Genomic DNA, 27,059 nt, shown 5'->3' with positions numbered 1-27,059 from the left:
CTCGTCTTGTTCCTTCCCCTCGACTAAACAAAGAATGAAGTAAAAATGGATAAAGCTGAATATTTACAATCTTTGGTGGTCATATAAATAATGGTTTCAAATGTAGATTTTCCATACTGTTCTAATAAATATTGGTGCTTGAAGAAGTGTTGCTAAAGATTGTTTGGTGTTACGTACACCACGAGATGGCAGCAGCATTAAATTCTGTTCCTGACCACACTCAGAAACAGGAAGTGAGTGAGCGAGCTCATGGCGTGGGGGAGGGATGATTCTGGCTTTGCATTCTTGGGAGAAAAGAAGCAATGAATGATGGGATTGTTTTTGCAAATTCTTTTGACCTCACTTATAATGGGTTAGTTCATTGCCTCAGTTGCCTCAGCCAGTGAGTGTGAGTGAATTTATGTGTGTTCTGACGCGTGTGGTAGAGGATCCCGTGACTGAAGATGGTGTGTGCGCTGAAGACTTTGGGCTGGTGACTTGTATAACTCATACTTACCTGGCAGGGGAGATACCATGATCAAGAAGGTGGTTCACCCAGGGTGAGGCTCAGCCATTGCACTCCGGCTGTGCTGACCCCTGCGAATTCCCCAAATGTGGGAATCTCGACTGCATAATTTCTGGTAGTGGGGGACTGCGTTCGCGCTCTCCCCTGATTTACTATGTTAAATCAATTTTTGACCTGCAGCATGTGAGGTTTGTTGTCATTAATAAATTTAATAAAGTTTCCACATGGCTATTTTCTTTCTCGTGGTGACTTTTGTCACAGCAAATGGCAGGTGCAGAAAACTAATTTGTCTAAGTGCGAAAAAGCATAAATTGCTGCTCTCCAATTGGGCCTTTGTGGGTCACATGACTCACACACGGTACTCAATGAATGCTCTGTTTCATTTTTTAGGCTGGAAGACATCACAGTTTTGCCTTTGTGGTAAGTTGCACTGGTCAGCTCATCCACCTCACAGTGCATAGGTTGCAGGTTTGATTCCAGACTCCGGCCTTCCTGTGTGGAGTTTGCATGTTCCCCCTGTGCCTGCATGGGTTTTCCCTACGTTCCAAAAACATGGCGGGTAGGTTGATTGAATACTCGAAATTGTCCCTAGGTGTGAGTGTGAGCGTGGATCGTTGTTCATCTCTGTGTGCCCTGTGATTGGCTGGGAACCAGTTCAGGTTGTCCCCCGCCTACTGCCCAAAGATAGAATTATCCATTTTACAAATAAAGTAATACATTTATAATGATCTACACAACAATGTGTCATAATGAAGTATGCAATCATCTTTTATCATTGAATAAATATTGATTTGAATAGCTTGCCCTAGGCATTCTTCATGTGCTGAATTGTCTTCATGGCTGTGGTGTTGTGGTCCTTTTTGCCATTTAGGGCAGGAAAAGCCAGCACATTTTGCAGCAGTGGCAGGGGTTGCGGCAGCTTTTATGTCACAGTGCTTTGAAGCTTGTTTCAAATCATATGACATCCATCCTGCGACCTGATTCGAGTTCCAATGACCCCCTTTCAAGCTCCCGGTCAAACCTGGGGAAAATAAATGATGCATGATGGGAATTTTTTTTGCAGATTCTTTCCAGGATCTATCTGGACTTGTGAAATTCTGGACTTGAGTTGCCCATAGGACTTTGTATGTATCCTTGGAGTTATTCTTTGATTGTCTGTATGTTTTATGTATTTTTGTGAAGCCTCTGCACTGCATTTTGCACCTTGTTTCGAATTGAAATAATGCTGTTTAAAAATAGATATCTGATTAAGTAGGCTCACTGTGTATGCTTCAGTAACTCAAGATAACGGGCTAATGACAATATTGTTTGAAGCTGGACTTGCTAAAATAAAATAATCTTCATGATTGGTGACGTCTTCGGACACATTTTAATTGTATATTATTCATGCACATATAGTATTATATTAATAGACACGAACAAAGCCTAAACCTCAGCTATTGTCTTCTTTAGTGGCTCTGTGGTGACATCTTGTGATAAAAAAAAAGACATCGACGTTTGAGGTTTCCGATCACGGTCCCTGTCACCATTCACTCTCAAACGAAAAAAATGTGCAACACCACCATCTAGTGGTCAAAGTACAAATGACACCCTTCCCGCCTTCTCGGCCCCTTCGTGCCATCTGTGCTCGACTAATTTGGACTGAGGAAACCCCCAACAAGGCCATGTGTTGAGTTGAGAAAAAGCGATCACCCCTTAACGTTACTTTTATCTAGAATCATTCCCCTTTGCTTGTATCACTTTTTGGGCCGTTTCCCCCCACCCCAACTACAATTCTAAGTGAAGACACATGGACCACCTCTCTTCTTTCGGGAGTAAGTTAAATTGTCATCCCAGTTGTGCGGTCGTTATATTGTATAACAACCGAGGTAGCATTGTTACGCTAACAATATCGTACGGCGATAAACCACAACATTTGTTCGAATTTATGTTTTAGTGGCAAATCCGTAGCTAAAACCCAATTTTGTCTACTTAACTTATTGTTTAATTGATAATTTTTCGAAATTATTCAGCGGAATTTAAGGCTGCTTCGCTAGGTTGCATTAGCACTGCTCGCTAGTTACCTGCATGAAAAGCCCTTTCATTGTCTTCGGAGATCTGCAAATATCTACAGTTTGTTCGCCTAATACTGTCTAATATAGTTGTCTCGTCAGAGTTGGGGGTGAAAAAAAGACATTCAACAAATAGGAGTCCATGATTCGGATGACTGAAAAGCGTCCTTTTTAGCAATCATGTTATTTTAATTTTTATTTTTTATTGAAATTGTGGCCTTTGAGTTTTTTGAACGGACACACGGGCTGGATCATTCATGGATGAGGTTAAAAAATAATAGTGAAAGTTAGAGTGTCTGTCAAATAAATATACTGAACCAATGTTTATCTTCATTAACCAATTTTTTTATTACATTTAGATTTAGATTCTCATTTATTTTGGGATCTGAAACCTATACCAAGCTGACTGTAAATGTGTGTTGGACTTTTTAAAAACTAGATAAATCAATCACAAATGAAAGAAAAATATTATAGCTATTGTTTGTAATTCTTTAGTAGTAATGTAGCAATTTATTTTTTAATAAAATAAGAAATATTAAAGGTATTTGTAAAATAAATCTTTCCTACTAAGATTTTATTTTGTTTTATTATTTACAGTAACTCCATTAGCACATTATTTTATTCGATACACAAATGAAAAGTAAAATTAAATTGTTTACTGAACAGCTAAGTTACTGCAACAAATACAGTACTTTAAGAAAACAATCATGCTAATTGTTTTTTTAAGTATTTACGGAGTATAACCAATGATTTGATATGTACAAAATACGTGTAAAAATGTCGTTGCTACCTTTGTTGACAATAACTCCATTAACACATTATTTAGTGACTGAATCAACATACACGATACTGTATTTAAATTTACCAATTTAAGTGGGGGAAACGGCTAAATTAATGCATCAAGTATACAAAAAAGACATGCTCATATTTGATTGCAGTATATATGTATTTATGATTTATAAAACAGGTAAATGTAAACCTCTCGACCTTTTTTTAAAAAGAATGAGCCCACTGCAAAATTATGTTACTCCGATTTAGTCACCTACTAGGTGTATGTTTGAGTCAAATTAACATTTCTGTTTTATGCTGTAAACTACTGACTTGATAACTCCCGAATTCCAAATACAAAAGCTGTCCGATTGTGCATTTATTTCCAAAAAACAACAAATGGTCAAAAGAGCAAATAAGTCCAATGTGTTTTTTTGTCTTTATTTGGATTGTGTTGCATCTTTTCATTTCTGCCTTAGCTGTGTTTATAAAATTGTTCATCATGGATTAATGAACGACAGAAATAAAATTTAAAATAATCAATTTTAGCTAAATAATTTCACTAGGAAATAATTAAAGTATTGCAACAAACAGGGATTTTGAAAATTCTGGAGGGAGGAAAAAAAAACAAAACAGGCATTGACAATGTCAGCCTTGGGCCATGTTGGCCAACTTTAACCTCCAGTTGCCTATTATGTGGTCCATGTTCCCCTCAGACGACCCCTTTGATAAGCCGCCTTGCAGAGGCTGCTCGTCTTACCTCACTGAGCCTTACATCAAGTGTGCGGAATGCGGACCTTCACCTTTCCTCCTCTGCCTCCAGGTGACAATATGTCCACTCCAGGTAAAGAAGCTCCTTTGAATCTGAATAATCCCTCAAACGGCTTCTCTCTCTGTTTTTCCCAGTGTTTCACTCGAGGCTTCGAATACAAGAAACATCAGAGTGATCACAAGTATGAAATCATGGTAAATTTGAAGGGTCCGTCGGGGATATCATTCAGGGTTACCTCTCACATGCAAACTCACATGCACTACCAAAATGCTGTCGCCGCACTAGTAAAACACTCAAAACTAAAGAAAAACTATCAACACGTTGAATTCGTTTTGCTCACACACAACTGAAACAGTCACACGCAAACGACTGAAATGCACTCACACATGGGGGGTGAGTGTATCAGCTTGTTCAAGTGAGAGAAAAAAAACCCCCTGCAAAATGTATCACAAATGCAGTTGCACCTCTCACCAGTTTCTCATGGCAGCCGCGAAGTCAATTTCAGTAATGTTCCGTCTTGTTCATCCAGACGTCAGACTTTCCCGTTTTGGAGCCCGGCTGGACTGCGCAGGAGGAGATGGCTCTGCTTGAGGCTGTGATGGATTGTGGCTTTGGCAACTGGTCAGTGAATTATTTCATTCAGATTTGTTAAGATAGTTCAACACAACTCCCCCCCCCCCCCCCCCCCCCATTACTATCGCTATGCTTGGTTTTCCTTCTTTTGACTTTTGTTGATGAGCTTGTACTTGCCAGGCAGGACGTGGCCTACCAGATGCGCAGCAAAAGCAAGGAGGAGTGTGAGAGTCATTACATGAAGAATTTCATCAACAATCCTCTCTTCTCCTCAACGCTGCTCAGCTTGCGCAAGACCAAAGATGCTCGCTTTGCGGACAGCGCTATTCCTTTTAAACGTTAGTGACACCACATCAATGCTTTTTTTATGTCAAGTTATAGAATATAATATGTTTGTGAACGGTCGGCATCACGGTAATTCTGGGTAGTAGAAAGGGAGTGACTACCACTGCATGGAATTGAAAAACTGTGGAAAACACATCTAGTGTTTCGCGTTGCATCGTCAATTTTTATACTTAAAAAAAAAAAATTCATCTAGCGGAACCTGCTAGTAAGGAGAATGAATCGAATGGCGTGCTGCATTGGGTTGGGCCAACTCTGACCTTATGATACATTCAAGGACTTCACTAACCCTTGCTTTTTTTGGCGTGTGTCGCTAAAGCATAAAAAAAAAATCCTATTTTATCTGACAGCGACCGAAGATCCACCTCGGCCCACGTTTGACTCTGCGCTGTCTAGGGACATGGCGGGATACATGCCGGCCAGAGCTGACTTCATGGAGGTGAGGGATTTCATTTGATCGGGTAATTGACTTGTTTTGCTCATTATGGGGCAAATTCTGCCAGGTGCTCAAGTCAGAAAAGACGCGCAGCTACGTACTTTTTAGGCTGTGCCGATTCTCGCTTTGACTTAAGTATGTCACCTTCATGAAGTGTACACCTTCTTGCGGAGTGACGTTAAATTGATGGCGTCCCCTGTCAAACCAGGCGGTGCGCGGATTCCTCCAGAGACTGAAGCATCTTTCCTCTTGCCCACTCAGGAGTTTGTACTAAGGACTAGCAACTCTTCCATCCATCTATTATCAGAAACTGCTTAATCCTCACGAGGGTCACGGGTGTGCTGGAGCCCATCCCAGTTGTCTTTGGGCAGTAGTTGGGGTTCATCTTGAACTGGTTACCAGCCAATTGGATTGGATTGGGTTAAACTTTATTGTCAAATATACTGTATGTGAAACATACAGCACAGATGAAATTTCAATTGCAGGGCACACAGACAAACAAGCATTCACACTCTCAATCACACCTAAGGACAATTTAGAGTGTTCTATTGACCTCCAATGCATGTTTTTGGTAATGTGGGAGGAAACTGGAATACCCGGAGAAAACTCAAGCAGGCACAGGGAGAACACGCAAACTCCACACAGGAAGGCCGGAGCTAACCAGTTGCTCGCCATGCTGCCTTTAGCGGCTCTTGAAGGTGAAAAATCACGTTGCACGTTTTGATTCAATGAGCTGCCGCTGTGCTCCGATGGTAACGGCCCCGTGACCAACCAGCTGTTGACTTGTGCTGGCGGCTTGGAATTTGTCTGAAAGCGCCACTCACAACTGCAGTCATTCTAATGGTGGCAATTGTGAGAATCACCGCGCCTTGAAAGTGTGCAAGAAAAGCACGGAGTGAATTGATTTAAGTGCAAATGGGAGAGTATGCCGCTACGTGAATCTGAATAAAGTCCAGTTAGAGTGACTCACACAAGGCAATGACTCATACTGACATTTACCTTTCACTCCGACATTGTGCGCATCCACCCAGATGGCAAATCAACTGCACCTTCACCTCACAGTAATAATAGTAATAATCATGATCTCTCTCTCTCTGACCAAACAGGAGTTTGACAACTACGCCGAATGGGATTTGAAAGACATTGACTTTGTGGATGACGATTCAGACATCCTGCGTGGTGGGTATCGAAAGCCGCTCGAAGAGGCCCAACCGCACATGACATTGTGAAACGATAATATGATTTTCTTGTTTCAGCACTCAAACTGGCTGTGGTGGATATATACCATTCAAGATTAAAGGAGCGACAACGCAGGAAAAAGTAGGTTCGCAGCAATCTGTGATGACGCCAGTTTGACACTAGGTGGCATCCTTGGCCTGTTAAGTGTCTTTTTTTTTTTTTCAATATCCTTGCATCAATAACAAATCAAAAACAAAACTGGAGTGATCACAGTATTTTCCCCTCAAGAATGTTCAGGAAGCCCCATCCACACCTTAAAAGATTTGACTTTTGATCGAGTCACTGACTGCCGTCCGCTTTAGGCGTTTGGACTTTGACTTTCACCGTTAGGAAAAGTTTGTTTCTTGCTTTTCTGCTTTAGTAGTAGGACACGGGTTGATTAGCCCAAAACACCTGAAACCATGAAACAGCTAAAAGGAGCTTTTTGTCAAAACAAACATGATAAGCAGAACAGCGACTCTGACAGTAATACTTTTTCTGTCACCTCAAACTACATACAATGGAACCCTGCTATTCGCGGTGGTCATGCACGTGGCTGTCTCGCGAATCACGAAAGTCCATGTATAATTGATGCCCATTGAAAGGCAATTCTTCCAGCATTCAAAAAATACCAAATTGATGTCTTTTTGTGCATTTTATTTGATTAATGGCATCCTCTCAAACATGTTGCTCCTGCGTTCTATTGAGTTTATTTTTTCATGACATGCTAAAATGTGACAGAATAATATCTTTGGGGGGGTGGGGGGTTGTGTGTGTGTGTGTTTCAGGATTATTCGCGATCACGGACTCATCAACATGCGCAAATTCCAGGGTGAGTTGGCCTCTGACACACACATGCCCACATGGTTGCTATGGCTACAAGCTAACCGCTGCACTGCAGGGTAAACGAGTTAACGCATGACGTCGCATGATGGTCGTAAGGCACACGACGCGTGTCCGTCCGCGCTGCGATTGGTCGGCGGAGGTTGAAGTTGTGCGCTTATGATTCATTCATGTGAGCTCCACCCCCATTGCATCAGTCCTTATCTCTCGCAGCCCCCAGGAGACAAAAGACAAGTCCCGCTAGCCGTCGAGCTGCCGAACTGTCGTCATGGAGACTGTCAGGGATCGTGTGTGTGGGTGTGTGTGTGTGTGTGTGTTTTGGTATGTTGATATCTGAGCCTGAGAGGCACACACATACACACTAGCACACACATCTCCTCTCTAACACCCCCTCAACAGCTTGCCTCCACTGTGTTACTCAGCTTTGAGACAAACAAGCTCCAAGGTGGCCAATGCACCACACACTAAGATCCCGACGTACTTGAGCTTTCCGCATGCAATAACAGGTGCAATCAGGTGTGCATGCTGATGTACAGTGGTTATCAAAGGTATACACACTCTTGTTCAAATGTTGTTGTTTTTTTGTGCTGAATAGTTTTTCCACCATAGTGTGACGCAGAACCTGTAGAAGTCCTTTGAAAAATAATGAAATTGTTCATAGAGGGGAAGTCAAAATAAACAACTGAGATAACCCTCTCATAACCAAGGATATTGATCCGAATTAACCAGTCACATTAAAATGAATGTTAAATTGGAGTCGGCACACACCTGCCACTATTTAAAATGCCCCCAAATAAAGTTCAGGTGTTCTTGCAGGCTTTTCCTGACATATTTGTAGTCACAATGGCATTTGAACAGGAGTGTGCAGGCTTTTTTATCCACTGTATTCACACTAGGCACACCCAGCATAAGGTCGCTGAAATTTCAGGAAATTTCCCAGTTCTAAACCTTTCATGAAATTTAACAGGAATATAGGAGAACAAACTAATAATTATACAACCCTTAAGGTTGGCCCTTAATACGGAGGTTAAATATAGTTGAGGGGAATGACTAATACAGACAGATTTCTATTGGCGCTGCTAGTACCACTACTCCTAGTCAACTACTAATATTTGTCAACTGTAGGCATGTGGAGCACTTTGGGCCTGTTTGTGATAAAGGGCTATCTAAATAAATGTGACTTGACTACTAATAAAGCGCTGCATGTTAACTAGTAGATTTTTTAATTTTTTGTCACATGTAGTTTTAGTAGAATAGAGTTGTCCTGCTATTATGCCAAAGTGGTCCTAATAGTGAGGACAGAGTACAAACTGGTTAGATGGACCTTGAGATGGATATCAAGGATACGGAATGAATGCTCATACAGCTTTAATTATGTACTAGTGCACTCCTTTTCCTCACAAGTAAGACCTATCAGTGCACTAGTAGAATGACTAAAGTGCTCAAAAACGACGACTGTCTCTTTTTCCAAAATACGACAACGTCATGTTACAAGTGCAGCATAACTGTGCACTAGTTTGTATCTGAAGGACTTGATTTATAATTTTATAACGGCACATCTGACGTTTTTCCTATAAGGGTTAAAGTCAAGGTTATAGATTGAAAAGTCTTTCAAATTCAGGTTTTAGAGATTGGTTAAGGTTTCACAGTAAGGGAACTGCATCCATTGTATGATGTGATTTACTCAAAATGACTGAGGGATGAGTTTAAATGCTGTTTCATCTCTCTGGCTGATTATTGTTGCCTTCACAACATTTGTGTCTGTACTTCTCACTCTGTTCTTTCACAGTCCAAGAGCATTGCTACCCCAAGGAGGTTCAGGACCTCTATGACATCATGAGACGATTCGCCAGGGTCACGGGACCTGTTGAACACGACAAATTTATCGAGAGTCATGCATGTCAGTATCTAACATCACATCATTGTCATATGTTCTTATATACCTCACAAAACTTTATTATTAATAGTAGTAGTATTGTTATTATTATATTTCGTGGGGTGTCTATGTTTTTTGTTTTAGTGGAGTTTGAGCTGCGGAGGGAGATCCGCAGGCTGCAGGAGTACCGCAGGGCCGGGATCAAGTCTTCCTGCAGTGAGTCCCCAGCCCCACCGCGGCAGGGCCCGTTCATAGCGACTAGTGGTTACCTGTGGGGTTTTTGTGTTGCTCAGGTGCCAAAGTATACGAACGTGCAAAGCGAATGCGTGAGGACGAGCGTCACAAGCGGACCATGCTGTGTGACGTGCTGCAGTACATCCAGGACGGACGAGCGTGCCAGCAGTGGCTCAGCAAGCAGGCCGCCATGTAAGACACAGACAGGGAGAGGCAGTGGGTGTGTGTCCGTTTGTCTGTCCTTATGCATGTGATGGTCTTTCACATGTGAGTCCCTTTCATAGTTGTGTGTGTGTGTGTGTGTGTGTGTGTGTGTGTGTGCGTGCGTGCGTATGTTAGTACAACTCTAGAGTAATGTATGCGCGTTTGTATCCGTCCATCCATTTTTCCGAACAAGCCTTGTTGATTTTCTCATCTCAGTCTTTTTCTCAGATTTCGATCCAATCTACCATGTCTGAGTGTGTGTGTGTGTTTATTAATAGTGTCACTTTTAATCCCCCGCCTGCAGAGATGCTGGCATCACACCGGCTGTCACAACCATCACAACATCAGGTAGCCATTATTTCCAGTTGTTGATTTCTATTGTGTCGATTGTCACAAATAACTGGTGAGAGGGAGCGGTCACGTGGATTCTTAAGACTTGCAAGCCAAGTGCAACCAAGCATGTTGTGTTGTGTGTGTCTCTCCATAGCAACAGGCAGGAGGAGCGCGCCTCCCCTCAACCTTACTGGGCTGCCTGGTACAGAGAAGCTCAACGAGCGAGAGAAAGAGGTACGCAGTCGAAAGTTGGGTTTCAAACCAGGTTTAGGATTTATAATCAGGGTCTCAAGCCTAGGTCGGGGGTCACATACAATGGTTAGAGTTTCAGACAAGGGATAGGGTTTCAAGTGAAAGTGCGGTGTTAAAGGCAGGGTGACTGTTTGAAATAAGCGTTTCAAAGTAGGGTTTCAAGCAAGGATTTAAACTTTTATTAAGATTAAGATATCCTTTATTTGTCCCACACTGGGGAAATTTACAGTCTACAGCAGCAAGATTGTGGGTAGAAAGAAAAAAGAAGAAAAAAAACAAACACCGTTCAATTAAGTGCAATATAAATACAAAATGGATAAGTCACAGTGCTATTTACAATTGTTTTTCACATCATTTAATTATTATTATTATTATTATTATTTTTATTCAGCAGCCTGACAGCAATCGAGGGTGTTATGAGGGTGTCAACTAAGGATTTCAAGACAGTGTTAAGTTTTGGAGCCACGGTTAGTGTTTTAAGACAGTGTTGGGTTTCAAAATAGGATTTGAAGCCCGGGTTGGGGTTTACCACACATTCAAATGGACATCGCTCTTAATTCTGCTGTTTTACGATTACCGGGACATAGGTTAGCTTAGTTAGCAAGTAGCTTGGCTTCTCTGACTTTCCTCGCCATCCATTTGTGAGAACGGTAACGGTACTTGACAGATGTCTAGTTTATTCGCTGCTATGAAAGCGATGATACTAGTCGCCAGCTGAAGCTCTTTGCTACCTTGCGGGTACAGCTTAAGTAGCACCGACTGAGCTTGCGTCCACCTCACCTCCTACCCTTGCGCAGTTGACAAAAGTGTGTTATGCTACGTACGCCCAGCTTCGTGAAGCTTTTTGGGACCGGCATCGCCATTCAGTTATCGGAAAAACAGTTATGCGATTCATTGTGTTTTGAGACGGCGTAAAATGCAATTCTAATTGAAGTTGAGAAACAGTCTTCCATAATAATTCATGGTTCATTTTCATTTGTTTTAGCTTAAGCCTAACCAATAAGACCAAAACATTTAAGTAGAATAACTCTGGTATTGTAGATTGCTTGTGTTTATGAAAAAAATACATGCAAATACACCTTGAAGAAAAGGTAATATTAATCACAATTGCAATATTCGGTTGGGGTCGGAGGGCGGGTAGGGAGGGGTGTAGGAATCGCAATTAGATTATTTTTCAAAACCGTTCAGCCCAAATTTCAATCTGGGACAAGGATTCCAAACAAGGTGTAAAAGGTGTCATGAGCCGATGTGAATGTTCCTTTGATATTGTTGGTTGAATGTACCGGTAGTTGTGTAACTTGACGCTGCCGTGTTATTGTTTTGCGCGTTAGCTGTGCCAGGTGGTGCGCCTGGTGCCCGGTGCTTATTTGGAGTACAAGCAGGCCCTGCTGAACGAGTGTCGGCGTCAAGGCGGCCTGCGGCTAGCTCAGGCCCGAGCGCTCATCAAGATCGACGTCAACAAGACGCGCAAGATCTACGACTTTCTCCTCAAAGAAGGATGCATCACCAAGGCTTAGCGGCACGGCGACGCACGCGCCTGTGCAGTTTGTCTCCTTACCTGGTCTTACGCGGTCATCGCAACATACATGTTATGATGTGCACCAAGTGTCTTTTCAAGAGATGGACTTCAACTGGGACTCACTTTCTTTGTGGATAGCAAAAGCTCTGAAACCACAGGACTGGTCTCAAAGGCCCCGGTAAATTTTCATGCCAAGGATGACTGGGGATTTTTTTTAAGTATTTTAAATTGTAAACATTCCATTGAATGGGAATTTATGAAAACATTGAAGTAAACCAGTCATTTACAAAATTGATGGTTGGCTCTCAATAGGGTTAGAAACTTTTGAGTAAATTTCCAAGAAGTATTTAAGGCATGGAATTTTGGAAATGTTCCACATCGCAAACTTTTATGGTAGGTAAAAGGAATACATTGGAATTAATTCATTAGGAATTTACTAAATTAAAAGTTGGGTATATCAGGGATGGAAACCGGTAAATTTCTGGACATTTTCCTGTGAATTTTCATGAGGGACATTGAGGAAAGGAATTTCCTAAATATTCAAAATTGGAAGTGTTCCATGTGGATTCATGGGAATAAACCAGTAATTGACCCAGTTTGCCTCTCAATAGGGGGTGAAAAATTCCCAGTGAATTTCCATTAAATTTAAGGTGCAGAATTTTGGAAATGTTGCGAATTAGAAACTTTGATGATGATTAATAGGAATACTATGGAATGAATTACTGAAGGTGGCTCTAAAAGCGGTGGAGGTTTTCAGTAAGTTTCCTGTGAATTTCCATGGGAATTGTTGCAAAGGAATTTTGAAGATATTCAAAATTAGGGAAAAAAACCCTAGGATTAGGGTTTCGAAGTCGGATTGGGGTTTCAAACTAGGGTTGGTGATTTAAAGTACGGTTTAAAATTTGGGTTACAGTTTACAATTATGGTTTAAACGAATGCAAGGGTTTCGAAGTAGAGTTTCAAATTAGGGTTAGGGTTTCCAATTAGGTTTTCAAACTGCAGTTCGTGTTTCAAAGTACTTTTTCCAATTAGGGTTTCAAACGAGGGTTAGCGTTTCAAGGTAGGATTTCAAAGCACGGTTATTGCCTTAAAGTACAGTTTTAAAATAGGGATAGGGTTTCCAATTGAGTTTTAAACTAAGCTTAGGGATTCGAAACAGGGTTTCAAAGAAGGATTAGGATTTCAGTTTCAAAGTAGGGTTTTAAACTAAGGTTTTGGGTTTCAAATAGTCCATTTTCCAACCGAGGGTCTTAAACTGTTTGAAATTTGGATTTAGTTTCATTTGCAGGCTATATATTTGTTTTTATGTACTAAGCCAACTTAGAAATGCTCAATATTTGAACAGAGTTTGTGTATCATATATGAGCATGCTTCAGTGGTAGAAATTAACAAAAGTTGTCCGTTCTTGATGGTAGCAACAAGAGAAGTCAACGCCCCCAAAAACTTGTAGTACTGATCGTGTCCTCTGCGTGTCGCCGTTGTTCCCACTCACATGGTCAAAAGGAGAAGGCGGACCGCGCCTGTGCGCGCCTTTACGTAGATTTTGTCGTCATTTTGGCGTGTCGTGCATTTCGCGTGTACCTCCCCCCTCCCACCACCTCTCCCCACTGCCTCCCACTCTTTCCAATCCTATCCTTGACGTGATTTAGCTTTGGCGGACTGAGCGGACGCTGGGTGCCGAGCGCGGTGCGCTGAAGCGGGCGTTGCGTTAAAGATCGAACCGTCATCCCTTCATCTTCATTCGGATTGGTGAGTGGCGATTTGACGTCTAAGCGCCAACATGTATTGTTTATAAATAACGCGTCTCGCTAGTTTGCTGGTGTGTGTGTAAATGTATCTAAATGTACATATATTTTCTGCAAATAAACGCTCATGTTGTCAGTACTTTAAAGATGTCAATCTTAATCAAATGTGTGCCCAAAATCAGAGAAAGTGATGATGTTGCAGTGGTCTCTACATTTTTTTTCTGCCCGTGTTCATTTCATGCCACAGAATTGGCATAAGGTCACTGAATTTAAGAGACTGCTTCAAATTGGTAAATTAGTGTTGAATGCATACATGACATTGTTAATGTTCCCCATTTTCATGCATTATTTACCTACTTACCGCTGTAAAAAAAATGGACAATGGAGGAAAAAATAGACCTGTTTCGGTATTTTTGCCATTTTTCAAGTTCGTGTTATCAGATGTTTCTTGCATATTCCAATTGAATTTAAAGGATAAAATAAAGGGTTCCACAATTTGTATCTAACCAAACAGGCAGCTTATGAAAGGAGGGTTATCTTAATACTAACACATAATGCAAACTATCATAGGGCTACCAAAATTAGCATCAATGTTGCATTAGTTATACTGTATCTCTTGAAGCAACATACTACTGGTCATTGAAGGATGACTTCAGGATGCACAAAATTAATTATTTGTCCGTGGCTGCTTTAGAGTGCCTCATTGTCAGTCATGAGTGTGCGCATGTCACAGTGAGAAAGCAGGAAGTGTCAAGGGCGTGGGGGATGTATTCATTTCTTTATTTAATGTCATACCTGAGAGCCAGTATGTGGGCCAGTGCTTTGGGCTCGTGCCGCCGCTTTAGAGTGCCTCGTCTTAAATTCAATGACAAAAACATTTTGGTCTTTTTTGTGGGGCTGATTACAACCTAACATCTTAATGGAGAATGTTGATTTCCAGGTTCATGGAACTTATAAGAAAACAGCTTTTGCATAGAAGCTCACTGTAGTGACTCATGTGATTTTGTTTTCTTCCAGGAGTCTTGCTTCCCTACTATGACCTGAGGAATTCTCCTGTTTTACGTCTTGTCATCTTCATCCATGGGCTCCCGCAGCCAAGGCTTTTTCCCACACCACCACAGCAGCCACCACCACCATCATCATGATCATCACCATCGTAGCTCCTCCTTGGCACCCCCGCCATCGGCGGCGGCGGTGCCCCGGCTATTGTCCGAGGGCGGCATGGCCCAAATTACGCCGGGCCTGTTCCTGAGCCGCGGCAACGTGGCATCCAACCGTGGCTTGCTCCTGTCCAAGGGCATCACGTGCGTGGTCAACGCCACGCTGGAGCTGCCCAACTTCAACTGGCCGCATGTGGAGTACGTGAAAGTGCCACTGGCCGATGCGCCGCACTCGCCCATTTCGCTGTACTTCGACGGTGTTGCCGATAAGATTCATAGCGTGGGCCGCAAGCGGGGCGTCGTCCTGGTACACTGCGCAGCCGGTGTCAGCCGTTCCGCCTCGCTGTGCCTGGCCTACCTCATGAAGTACCACCGCGTATCGTTGGCCGACGCCCACGCCTGGGTCAAAGCTCGTCGCCCCGTCATCCGGCCCAATGGCGGATTCTGGCGTCAGCTCATTGAATATGAACGCAAGCTCTTCGGAAGGAACTCGGTCAAGATGGTGCAGACGCCCTATGGAGCCATCCCCGACGTCTACCAGAGGGACCGCCACAGTCTGGCACCCTACTGGGGACTGTGAATCCCTTGCCCCCACCCTCAATGAATTCTGGCGACAGGGGGATGGACCACGGGTGCAGTCGGTCTCCTGGTGTTGACTGTGCTTGTCATGATGTCACGTGTACGGTAGCAGTTTTTTGGACAGCAGTGTACAGTAAACCACACCCGACCCGCTGAGTTGAATTTGTTCCATGTGCCTTGATTTACATGCATCCTGGTTTGCATCTCAGATCAACTTTTCAGATTGAAATGAATGGAAATGCCATTAATCCGTTCCAGGCACCCATAAAACACTAACAAATATAGGGTCTTTTTCATCATTATTATTATTAAAACTTATATTATTATAAGATTCACACTATGATATTGTACTTACAAAAAATATCAAATAGACTAGACAAAACTAAACAGTTTGTGCATCACGATTTCATGTTTGAAACGACAGGTGTCAAACTCAAAGCCTGGGTTGAGTTTGATTCAGCCCGCCACCTGATTTTGTGCTCCACAAAGCAAACTGAAATTAGCCCAATAAATTACCAAAATTGCTAATTGTCTTCTCTTGACAAGTTAATGAGATGTCACACATATTTTAAGCATTTAAAACAGGAAACTATCGTTGCTCAGAAAGCAAGTCTAGTATTAAATTTGGTTGAAGATAAAGAATAGATGCCGATGACTGTTGTTATATTGTCTTTCTACATTTGTTGTCAAATAGCCATTGCTCTTCACCAGTTGTAACACTGCGACTTTCAATGCTAATTTTATTAGCCAGCCTAAAGCATTTAGCATTGTGTATTAGCATTAAGCGTGTAGATCTTCATGAGAAAAAAGTAATTTTGATGTTCTCTTTGTCTTGGTTATTTTTACAGTACATTTTTCAACAGAGTGACAAAAATCATGAAGACTATCTGCACAACTGCTGCTCATTATAAAATGTTCTGCTTGGAACTCATGACACCTTGTCTTGGGGGAGGGTGGGAACCCGTCATCCTTGGGGTCCCATGTAAATCAAGGTACCACTGAATGCGTTTGTGCCCCCCAAAAACCACCACAATCATTTTGAATAAAGAAAACTGGCAGTGGATTGTCAAACAAAAATAGAAAAAGAAGAGTGCTGTGTGTGCAGTAGCATTTTACAAGAGCACCTTACAGTGGTAAATCTACGTTTTAAACTAACATTGACGATTGTAAAGCTTTTGGGGATTGGGCTCAGTCCCTAACCTGCGAGAATATTGGGTTCACTGTACACAAATTACCTAAATGCCTAAGAGTAAAACTAGTTGTATTTGGTTTGTTGTACAAAAAGAGCAGTACAGTTTTATTGGACTGTTGTTTTTTTCCTTTGGTATTCTTTCAGTTTGGTACCGACAGCAAGTATTGTGAGCTATCGATTTGCATTCACACACTGCATTCCAACCCGAAACCTTGGCCTAAAGCCTAGCTCTAATTTTAACCACAGGCACGCCCAGAGCCCTAAACAAACAACTGTTAAGATTACATTTTTAAAAACACATAAATGTCAATTTTATAAATGTCTTGCCATGAGTTCCTGTGTAAAGTGGCCAACCTGAACCACACAATTGCCATTAACTGGAATTTTCCCGCCTCTTTCTTTGTAACTGGTGTGAACTGTAAGTAAGCGTTTGTGGAAACATGATTAGATTTATTCCGAAGTAAAAATCTACTTTTTTAAATGATTAACAATATGTAAAACAAACAAAGTCCTGTGCAGCACAGGCCTGACAATATTCTCTCTCTCTCTGTCTCTCTCATACACATTATTGTTGTGTAATGTGGTGTTCAATGATATTCCTGTTGGCTTTTGGTGAGCCAGAATCCAAGCACAAAAATGACAACATTGGTACATTGGTTCAAATAATTACTAGCTTCCGTTTGGAAAAAAAAATGACCCAAAAATAAAAAAGAAGAGCCTGTGCCAATATTTGTTTGACTTTGGAAAAAAGAAAAAAAAAAAAGACTTTCATGCAACATGACTGCCATTTATATTCCATGTGTTTTGTGTGTTGGGCAAGATTGCATTGAGAAGACACGAGCATGAAACACAGCACATGAGGCTTTTGGATTAACACAGCAGCTGGTGTTACTAAACATAGAGCCGCCTCAAGAACAAACAATTGTTTACACAATTGTCCAACTTGGAAGAGAGTGTGCGGCCACGTACTGCCTCACCCGGATTCAAAAGACAAAGACATTAATTTCTGATCACGTCTGCCAGCCTCTTGCGTATCCCAAATTCTTTAAAAAATATATTTTGGGGGTTGAGGGCCCACGTTAAATTGAGTCAGGTTTAACTAACTCAAAGCCTAATCCATATTCAGAATATGAACCATATTTTCCCACTGGTCACTGCTGGTGTCTTGGCACACTTGCCTGACTGGTGAGCAGGCAGCGTGGGATCGGTTACCATTCAGTGAATGTGGGTGTGAATGGTTGTTCGTTTCTACATGTACCCTGCGGATGACTGGCGACCAGTGCAGGGTGTCGTCCTTTCCCCGCAACACGGAATGAGATAAGCAGTGTTGAAAAGGGATAGATGGATATTTTGCCACATTAGGGAGATTTTAAGTTTCCAAAACAAGGGTTGAACTTTTGCCTAAAATCCCAAAAGGTATGCTTGGTGAGAATGCAACAGTATCTGCTCAGCGTTGAAAAAAAAACACCATTTGGTTAAGGTGGAGTGAATTATTAACAATTCCCAAAAGCAGTTCGTTTTAGCACAAATCCTTCTGTTGGAAAGCAATGCAATATCAAGTAAAGCCCACTAGAACATCAAAATTTAGGGGTTAATTAGTGGCACTTTAAATGCTGGTAGGTGTGCTGACTTGCATTCAACATGAGTTTGAATGCGAACGGTTCACTCTGAAAACAGTCCCATGCCCAGTTGTGAGGCTGTGCCCACTTTTGCACATTTTCACCTGGCCTCTTGAAAAGATTTTGTTGGATTTTTTTTTCTTCCAATTGTGATGTAGAGGTTAAAGTTCACATAAATGGTGTAAAAAGTTTCGAATGTTTTTCACATCATCATCATGAACTGGCATTTGAAAAGGGGCACGTAGACTTTTCCGACCCACTGCTTATATATATGATGCTCACTCTATTTTGACCATTACTTTCAGCACACAGCTACCTTTCCATTTGAATAAGTGCATCCTCGGAAAAGAGAACATTGCCACGTGGAAAGGTTCACAAGGAATTCAAACTGCTGCACTGGTTTATTTACATCGCATTCACATAGCACGCAAACACAACTTAATTAAATTACATTTTCCCCAAAATAATTTCCAGCCTTCGATTAACTAAAATGTACACCAGTTAAATATCCAGAGACATATTCAAAACTAAAATTAAATAAAATGTGTCTTCCAGCCAAGGAGAGTTAAAAACATTGAAAGTGACATTTAAAACAAGACTACATTCAAGTCAGCATCCATTTTGTTACATTCCAAAGGACAATGAATACCTTCAAGCTTTGAACAGGATCCAGTCAAGAGAGTAAAATGGCCGCCAGTGGATGTGACTCAACGAATGAATGAAAAAGTCGAAAAGGTTGAAAGTTGGTCGTTCAGAGCAGGTCGGGCAGGATGAGTCCCGGCGGTTTGGGCTCCACGCAGTTGATCCAGAAGTTGGCGCAGCTGGCGTGATACTGGTGCCCGCCGTACACAAGCTTGAAGTTGTCCGTCTCCGAGTTGAACGCCTGAAGATGGCAGATGGGTCAAGAAGATGAAGAGGAAGCCACCATCCTTACGTCCACGTATGTTCAAAAATGTTCTATTGATTACATCGCGGGTGTCCAAACTTTTTTTTATTTGAGGGCCACACACACAAAAACTGAGGGGTGCCAGGGCGACTTGAATTTCTTTTACTTTACCGTATTTTCCGCACTACAAGGCGCACCTAAAAGCATTCAACTTTCTCAAAAGACGACAGTACGCCTTATACAGTAATCTGATGAATCTTCGATATGGATCAATATTCTGATTTCTTAGACGTAGTATTTTAAACTTTCTGTAAAGTGCTTTGTTACAGCTGCAGCGGTTGTGAACGCACTATACAAATAAAGCGGTATTGTATATTATTCCCTTTAGTGGACGCATAACGCAACTGCAGCTACTATTGTAGCTTCTGTTCTATGCGCCTTACAAATGTGATGCGCCCTATATATGAAAACAGTTTTAAAACAGGCCATTCGTTGAAGGTGCGCCTTATACTCCAAAGCGCCTTATAGTGCGGAAAATACGGTACTTCCAAGTTTCACACTGTGCCTCTTCTTTCATGGCCATTTGCTTTCTGTCTTTCTCGCTTGCCTTGCACATACCAAAAAGGCACCAGCTACTTTGGCGCTGCAAAGTAGCAGTTCTTAAAACATGTCAAATTTCATTTCTGACGGCGAGGTCACGTTGTACTTTTTTAGTACTAGCGAGACTGTTCAACACCCGTTCCCGGAAATTAGAGTCCAAGCTATACGTGTCAGCGAGGTTGTACTTTGAAACTACTAAAGATGTCAATGAAACTATTTTTAATATGTCTTGAAAATGCATTTTGAAAATTGGGCTGACCAAGCAACTCAATTGATCTATCAAGATTTTCACAGCACCTGCTGTCATACTGATTAACAAATATTGAGATCTCCAGTGATGACTAACTGGGTCATGAGTCATAAGTTACTTCGCAGGTGGCCTGGTGGTCGACATCACAATGCAGAGGTACCGGGTTCAATTCCGGCTCCGGCCTACATGTGTGGAGTTTGCACGTGCTACCCGTGCCTGCGTGGGTTTTCTCCGGGTACTCCGATTTCCTCCCACATTCCAAAAACATGCAAGGCAGGCCGATTGAACAGTCCAAATTGTCCCTAGGTGTGGGCGTGCATGGTTGTTCGTCTCTGTGTGCCCTGCGATTGGCTGGCAGCCGGTTCAGGGTGTCCCCAGCCTACTGCCCAAAGATAGCTGGAATAGGCTCCAGAAACCCCGCGACCCTTGTGAGGTAAGTGGATCGAAAAATGGATGCATGGATTGATGGATGCTGCTTCACCTTGTCCCAAGACCATCCATTAGTTGTGCAAACAGCGTTTCCATAGTGTCACAAAGGACAAAGAAAAAATGTTTCAAAATTCTTCCTAGTTTCAAATTAGGATTTCAAAGCAGGGTTTAAAGGTTTTCAATCAGGAGTTGGTGTTCAAGTGAGGATTTCAAACAAGCGTTGCGATTTCAAGTTAACGTTTACAGCTTGGGTTCGGGTTTCAAATTAGGTTTGGGGTTTTAGCCTTTTTAGTCAGAGGTGCAAGTAGGATTTTGAACGAGGGGGAGAGTTTCAGCTTCAGGTATGAAGGAAAGTTTTGGGTTTCTTATTGGGGTTGAAACCAGCAATCTGACATGTGTTGCATAGATGAAGCAATGAATCTGTCTCATCAATAACTCATCAATATTTACCGTGGAGCGCCGAACACTTTCTGGAGTCAACGCCTGCAATCAGAACACAGATAACACTTGAACGGGACGAAGAAGGAAACAACAAGATGCAAAGATGGAGCCTCACAGCAGCAGCACAAACACAACCAGAAAGCTCGTCTTTAGACTTGGTGAAGCAGCATATGGCTCACTATATAAAGTTGCCCCGCCACTCCCCCAATGTTCTTTTAAAAGTAACTGCATTGAAGTTTAGTAAGTTAAATGCAACTTATTTGGCCGCCGAAACTTTTGCTGGCCACGCTTTGAAAATGGCAAATCGGGAAAGTCTGAATCCATCTTTGCAAGGAGCTGTTGCTCAGCTGCCAGCGTGAGATCCAATCAGGTGGCAAGATGAGCCCGAGGACGCTCCTGTTCCATTTGATGAAATAATCACGTACCATGACAATAAGACGAATGAGTGCAAGAGGGGACGCTAATAAGCCAGCGCGGCGTCAACCATCCATCTTGTGTGTCTCATTAACAAATCAGGATTTCGCTGCCCGTTTTGCCGATTGCTGTGGCCCAAAATGGCGGCATTTTAAACAAACCTTTTTTTTTTTTTTTTAAACATATGCCATTCAGCTCATACGAAAGAATGAACACCGCGGCAACTGCGACCACAACAAACAGCGAAACATTCGACATCAAAAGTTTAGACAATGCCAAACAAAGTTGAACTTTAACAATTGCAAGCTATTCATGTATTACCGTATTTTCCGCACTATAAGGCGCACCTAAAAGCATTCAACTTTCCCAAAAGCCGACAGTGCCGATGAGCCTTGTATATGGTGTCACACAGTCTCTTTATATTCCCGATTGAGTTGTTTCCGTTAATTTTCCAATGCCATCTGTGGTGACTATTAGCAGGAACCAATTGGAACCTAGAAGGGTTCTGCCCGACCCTAATTGACGTGCATTTGTTCACACACCCTCAAACCGAGAACTACTTGGTGAGCTCTGCGCAGCCATTATGAAAGCAAGATCATACTAAACGAAGGAAGAAGACAAGCAAGACTTCTAAGGATATTCAACATATGTTTTTGTAACACGGGTTCATGATGGGCAAGACAAAAACAAAAACAAAAAAAACAGCCCACCAAAAATGATTTTTTGCAGAATTTTCTCTCTGTTGAAAAGTTAAAAATTAAATTAAGGACGTTTTGTAAAACAGTCATATGTCCTGCCTGTGATTGATATCGTTATTCCTGTAAGTGCGAAGGGACCATTTAATTTTTTTGTAATTGTATTATATAAACATACATATAATTAATCAGCCAATTAATCAGTTGTCGTCACTTTATTCTGACAAATATTGAAATCTGCATCTGCCTCCGAAAATTCCCATCGGTTGGGTCCCAGCCTCAGGCGTTGACAGATTTCGTCGATTTACAAAAGGATTTGGCTGCTAATCGCGAGAGGTGCTTGCGCTGCATTTTAGGATCTTCCAGAACTTTCACCTGAATTCCCAGTATTACAACTTTTTGGTGGACGATCTAAATTGGCCAAGAGGCAATGAAATAAATAAAGAACCTGGTAACATCAAGCCTGCATGATTGGACACGAAGGTGAAATTACAACAGTCTTATTTCTCCAAGTATGTTGAAACCTTCAAGAATCCACACAAAGGAGCCAAAGTGGACAAGTGTGCTTTGGCTCTCTCTCTTCACCTTTCTAGCGTCAGTCCTCCAGCACAGAGTGAACAGACAACAATGACCCACATCGATTGTGCGCTAAAAGCACCCCGCCAAACCCTGACTGCTCAATCGCTAACGTAGCAACAGTTACTAAGGAGCGATGTCAAATCTTTGAATTTCTCCGACTGCTGCCGTGAGAGACTTGACTTGACATTTATACAGTGTAGCAGAGAAGACTTTCAAGTGACAGATTTGATGAGAGAAGTCATCGAGTTGAATGAACTCCTATCAAGGCGCCTTGGAAAAGACCCCAATGACTCTGAAATGGCGGCTTGGAAGCAAAATGGCTGGCTTATTGTCACTGTGTCAAACATACGGCCCGCGGGCCATAACCGACCCCGAGGAGGTTCGATCAGGCTCACGGGATAATTTAAAAATGAAAAATTGCATAAAAGACACGGAATGAATATTTTTAATAAGATGCAATTCATGTATTATCCGTTAGGGGCCACACTTTTCTCTTTAGTTTGTAAAGTGGTGGCAGGAATTAAATTTAGATTTTTATATGCACATCTGTAAATGGTTTTAAAAATCATTTTATTTATAAATCTTGTTTAATCTTAAAATGCATGCCTATATTTTTCAATGCCAATTACTTGTCAAAGTTTTGTGCCTTTGTACAATTAGTGCGATCATTTGCAATGTATATATGTGAATGATAAAAGTAAATTGCACATTTGTCTAAGGAAATCTCAGGTGTTTCATGAACTGTTAGGTAAAAGATATGTTCATTAAATGTCAACATTTTCCCAATGTTATTGTGCGTCACGATACCAAAACAAAGGAAAGGCATGATATTTTGGTTATTTATAGCAGAATATGGTCTAATGTTTATGGTCCAGCCCACTTGACATCTACCAAGGCCGTATGCAGCCCACAATGTGAAATGAGCTTGACACCACTGCTTTACGGGCATGGCTTTTCAAGACTTTTTTGTGGGTCGTCTTGAGACTTTTTTTCTTGGGGGGGGGGGGGGGGGGGGAGTCGACAGATGACAGTCCCATCTATTGACTTTCATGTTGCTGGTTTTGGGGGCTAATTATTGTAAAATGTGTTCACTAATACGGGGCAGATCGACACTCAACTGAGCCACACACTGAGTAATAATTGGAGAGAGGTTGAATAAGTGTCACTTCAGCCCCAACACACCAAGCATGAGGAACAGCCCAGCCAACACCGCCACCCCCACCAGACAGCACCAGAGGCAGAGCACAATGACATTTCTCATACTCGTTTAAGAAGGCGTCCAAGTGTCCTTGTCTCTTTGATCTGGAAACATGTTCCGCAGTCAGAGAAAAGTCGCAACACACACAACAACCCTCGGTGCACGGGTAGACGCGTTCACGTGTTGCGTTCAAACCTTGCTGCGGGAGTCGACGTTGAGGAGGCAGACACCGCAGGCCAACTCCTTGGCGTTCTTGATGCCGTGCCGCAGAATGCAGGTGGAGAAATCCAGAGAGCTTTCGTCAGGCTGCGCAAGAAAAAAAAAACCCCACTTGCATATATGTCTCATCATCGGGATCAGTGACGGCCAAAAGCCGTGACAGGGTATGCATACGAATGGCATAGGACAGGGGTCCCCAACCCCCGGGCCGCGGACCCATACCGGTCCGTGGGTCATTTGGTACCAGGCCGCACAGAAAGAATAAATGACTTGCATTACTTCCGTCGTATTTATTTCAGAATCTGAAAGATATTTTATTTTGAAAAGTTGGCGGATTCTCCGTAACATCCGTCTACAGTGTGTTACTCTTGACGCAGGTTAAGGAGCGCTTCTCGGTCACATGATCGGTTACCGCTAAAATGAAACCCAGGAGCTAGCTAAATGAGTAAAAAAAAAAACAAACGTCTCTGGAAAGTATCTTTGGGAAGGGGAAAAAAGTCTAGCCAGGAGACAGAAGAGGAGCCTATGACGTTCAAGAAAAAGAAGGCTAAATTTGTTAAGCGCTTTGTTACAGCTGCTGCTGTTGTGAAAGCGCTATATAAATGGATGTATTGTATTGTATTTAACTCATTCACTACCAGCCAATTCTAGACCAAGTCTGAAAAGACGTTTAAAAACGTCTTTGGGAGTGAATGAGGTAATAGACAGTCAGACAAGACAGACATCAGGAGTCCTACTTAAAATACGGATCTCAACGGGAGATTCCCACACACCAAGCCCACTTTGCGTAATATGCAGCGACGGTGAGTAATATTTTTCATGCATTTTTTATTTGTGGTGCATCTTATTTTGAAGGCACGTTTAAACGTGACCATAGTGACCAGAGAGTGTTGCGGTCAGATAGGACATTCCTCATGTCATGATTCGTGTTTTTTATTATGTTTCGAAAATACCACCGTTTTCATGCGGGTCATATCATATTATTTTGTTGTATTTATCCGTCACAACTTAAAGGCCGGTCCCTGAAAATATTGTCTGATGTTAAACCGGTCCATGGGGCAAAAAAGGTTGGGGACCGCTGGCATAGGCAGAGGACTTGGCGGGAGGTAGTACAAAGTGTGCCGCAAAGGTGAAAAAAGATGATGCGGTTCACAAAGGGAATGACGAACGGCATGTCAAACAGCAGATGTATATCTGGAAATCAAAATTTTGCTTTCTCAGGCTTGTTTTTGGTGTATTAATTTGAGGTGCACAAAAAATACATACAATTCGAGGCTTAAAGTCACGCTTGACATTATTGGAATTCAAATCAACATTGCTCTGTAGTCAAATGCAATTTTGAAATTGCAAAGGCTACACACACACACACACACACACACACACACACACACACACACACACACACACACACACACACACACACAAAAAGCTTCATTTTGGCCTGTCGACTGAAATAAATCCACGCCTTTCTTGTCATCCCCGCTGTCGTGAACATGGGCGGCAGCCGCACCGCAAACCAAATCAATCGCCGATCGATGCGGAGATAATGGAGCGGGACCACAGTCTCATTTACTAACATTCCATTTATGTAATCGGCAGCCTCATCGCTGGGACGACGCGGCATCGGTGCCGGTCCGTTTGGCAGCGTGTGTGTGGGCGAGTGTCTGAATTGGAGGCGTGTGTCAATCGGACCGAGATTTGGCATTGAATCCCACACGTGCAAGCGTCGAGTCTCAACTTTCGAGCCTTAAGCAAGTCCGGAGTCATTTTCTCGTGGGCAAGTCATCTTGATCAAATCCAATCTTGTGATATTTCACTTTATGACCGGCAGTATCAGGTCTTCATAAAGACAGACAAGCAAAGCTTTTTTTGAGCTGTATTCAAAGATGTTTTAGCGTTGTCAATTTTCTTCAATGAACATATTGATCCCAACAAAAGAAAAGTCAATTAATTCGACAGGTCAAATGTGACTATCAAGTCCCGATGGTGTCGTCATCCAGAGATGAAAGTTGACTTTTCTGAAAATTCTGGAGGGGGGGGGGGGGGGGAGTATATATATATATATATATTTATTTATTTATTTATTGGCATTAATTTAAATGAATTTTAATGGGTTAAAAAAAATTCTCGCGAGATTAACGCGGCACACGTCACAAGCGGATGTTACATTGCTCTATAAATACACCATTGCTCTGTTTTGATTCCATAAAAAGAGCTGTTAAGGCAGCTGTTGTGTGACAAAATATTTTTTTCACTGTTGTTGATGGACAGTAATATTGTGTGAGAGATTATGTGTGAATAACTGCTCCAAGTGAAAAATGTTCATGTAAAATTGAAAATCGAAATTGTTATTTCAGTAAATATTTGCATTTTGCACATAGAAAACTGATTCATGATTCCATGTTGATGAGAGCATTAAAATGGGGAAAAATAGGACAAAAAATATAAAAGGAAATTCAGAAACGATAAAAAATGCGTGAGTAATCACGATAAATTTTTAGCGAATTTGAGTTAATTATGACAGTTGCATTTTTAATTAGATTAAATATTTTAATCGTTTGACAGCTCTAATATATATATATATATATATATATATATATATATATATATGTATCACGCATGAATTAGTTTACACAAAACGCTATTCAAATACCGTATTTTCACGACTATAAGGCGCCATTAAAAGTCTAAAATTTTCTCCAAAATGGACAGGACGCCTTATGATGCGGAGCGTCTTGTCTATGCGCTGAGTTCCAAAACCTGACTGACAGCCGACACGCTGTTTATATAGAGAAAAGGCAGAAGTGACTGTGGACAGGCATGCGGCAAAGAAGTCGGCCAATCAGTGAAGGGTGGGCGTGTATACATACATATATGGAGAGAAAGAGAGAGAAAAGGCAGACGTGAGTGACAGGCATGCGGGGAAGCAGTCCGCCAATGAGTGAAGGGTGGGCGTGTAAGTGGACGCTAAAGGGACGCTACAAGCAGGTACCAACACCTGTATAGAGTGTGGCTATGTGCATTGTTGCAAAACAACTTCGGTTTTGGTTTCTAAGAACCCCCGAAAATAAATTCTACAAAGAGACACGCCTACGAAGCTCAGTTCAAACTTCAAGCCATCGGTTAT

General features: G+C 41.9%; 3 protein-coding genes and 1 non-coding gene across 11 annotated transcripts in view; 3 read left to right on the top strand and 1 right to left on the bottom strand.

Annotated features, from left to right (window-relative positions):
- The first annotated feature begins 247 nt into the window (after positions 1 to 247).
- On the top strand, positions 248 to 12,221 carry tada2a (transcriptional adaptor 2A). 2 transcript variants are annotated; one of them, XM_086126210.1, is made up of 16 exons: positions 248 to 925; positions 1,569 to 1,629; positions 4,041 to 4,147; positions 4,231 to 4,290; positions 4,626 to 4,717; positions 4,850 to 5,007; positions 5,362 to 5,450; positions 6,554 to 6,626; positions 6,704 to 6,767; positions 7,454 to 7,497; positions 9,298 to 9,408; positions 9,529 to 9,600; positions 9,678 to 9,810; positions 10,127 to 10,170; positions 10,310 to 10,389; positions 11,739 to 12,221. In XM_086126210.1, exons 4-16 carry the CDS (start codon positions 4,288 to 4,290, stop codon positions 11,922 to 11,924), a joined length of 1,149 nt encoding a protein of 382 aa, XP_085982336.1. In that variant the 5' UTR covers positions 248 to 925; positions 1,569 to 1,629; positions 4,041 to 4,147; positions 4,231 to 4,287; the 3' UTR covers positions 11,925 to 12,221. The 2 variants fall into 2 exon arrangements, with proteins under 2 accessions (XP_085982336.1, XP_085982335.1); XM_086126209.1 differs by lacking the exons at positions 248 to 925; positions 1,569 to 1,629 and adding an exon at positions 2,147 to 2,319.
- LOC147197560 (U1 spliceosomal RNA) lies at positions 489 to 652 on the top strand. The gene has a single exon (XR_015102568.1). It is a non-coding gene; the product is annotated as a U1 spliceosomal RNA (small nuclear RNA).
- Positions 12,222 to 12,680: 459 nt separating the features above from the next.
- On the top strand, positions 12,681 to 17,329 carry dusp14 (dual specificity phosphatase 14). Its single transcript, XM_086126211.1, has 2 exons — positions 12,681 to 13,675; positions 14,689 to 17,329. Exon 2 carries the CDS (start codon positions 14,752 to 14,754, stop codon positions 15,409 to 15,411), a length of 660 nt encoding a protein of 219 aa, XP_085982337.1. The 5' UTR covers positions 12,681 to 13,675; positions 14,689 to 14,751; the 3' UTR covers positions 15,412 to 17,329.
- Positions 17,330 to 18,603: 1,274 nt separating this feature from the next.
- Positions 18,604 to 27,059, bottom strand: part of synrg (synergin, gamma) — a 35,868-nt gene continuing 27,412 nt past the window's right edge. For 4 of the 7 annotated variants that reach the window (XM_086126202.1, XM_086126205.1, XM_086126206.1 and 1 more), the window contains 4 exons: positions 23,909 to 24,019; positions 23,779 to 23,817; positions 20,837 to 20,869; positions 18,604 to 19,104 (listed from right to left, as the gene is read on the bottom strand). In XM_086126202.1, coding sequence (XP_085982328.1) covers positions 18,973 to 19,104; positions 20,837 to 20,869; positions 23,779 to 23,817; positions 23,909 to 24,019 — 315 coding nt within the window. In that variant the 3' untranslated portion in view covers positions 18,604 to 18,972. The remainder of the gene's footprint in view (positions 19,105 to 20,836; positions 20,870 to 23,778; positions 23,818 to 23,908; positions 24,020 to 27,059) is intronic. The other 3 variants (XM_086126204.1, XM_086126208.1, XM_086126203.1) reach the window with 2 other exon arrangements.

The sequence above is a fragment of the Hippocampus guttulatus genome, chromosome 12 (assembly GCF_054856545.1).
Source record: "Hippocampus guttulatus isolate MCC_2025c chromosome 12, RoL_Hgut_1.0, whole genome shotgun sequence".
NCBI classification, from domain to species: domain Eukaryota; kingdom Metazoa; phylum Chordata; class Actinopteri; order Syngnathiformes; family Syngnathidae; genus Hippocampus; species Hippocampus guttulatus.
This window is presented reverse-complemented; position numbering and strand designations above follow the sequence as displayed.

Coding starts and splice junctions, on each gene's coding strand:
- tada2a (XM_086126209.1), top strand. CDS start 2,295: ATGGACCACCTCTCTTCTTTCGGGA. Junction 4,718..4,849: donor GATTGTGGCTTTGGCAACTG/GTCAGTGAATTA, acceptor TGTACTTGCCAG/GCAGGACGTGGCCTACCAGA. Junction 5,451..6,553: donor CCAGAGCTGACTTCATGGAG/GTGAGGGATTTC, acceptor CTGACCAAACAG/GAGTTTGACAACTACGCCGA.
- dusp14 (XM_086126211.1), top strand. CDS start 14,752: ATGGGCTCCCGCAGCCAAGGCTTTTTCCCACACCACCACAGCAGCCAC.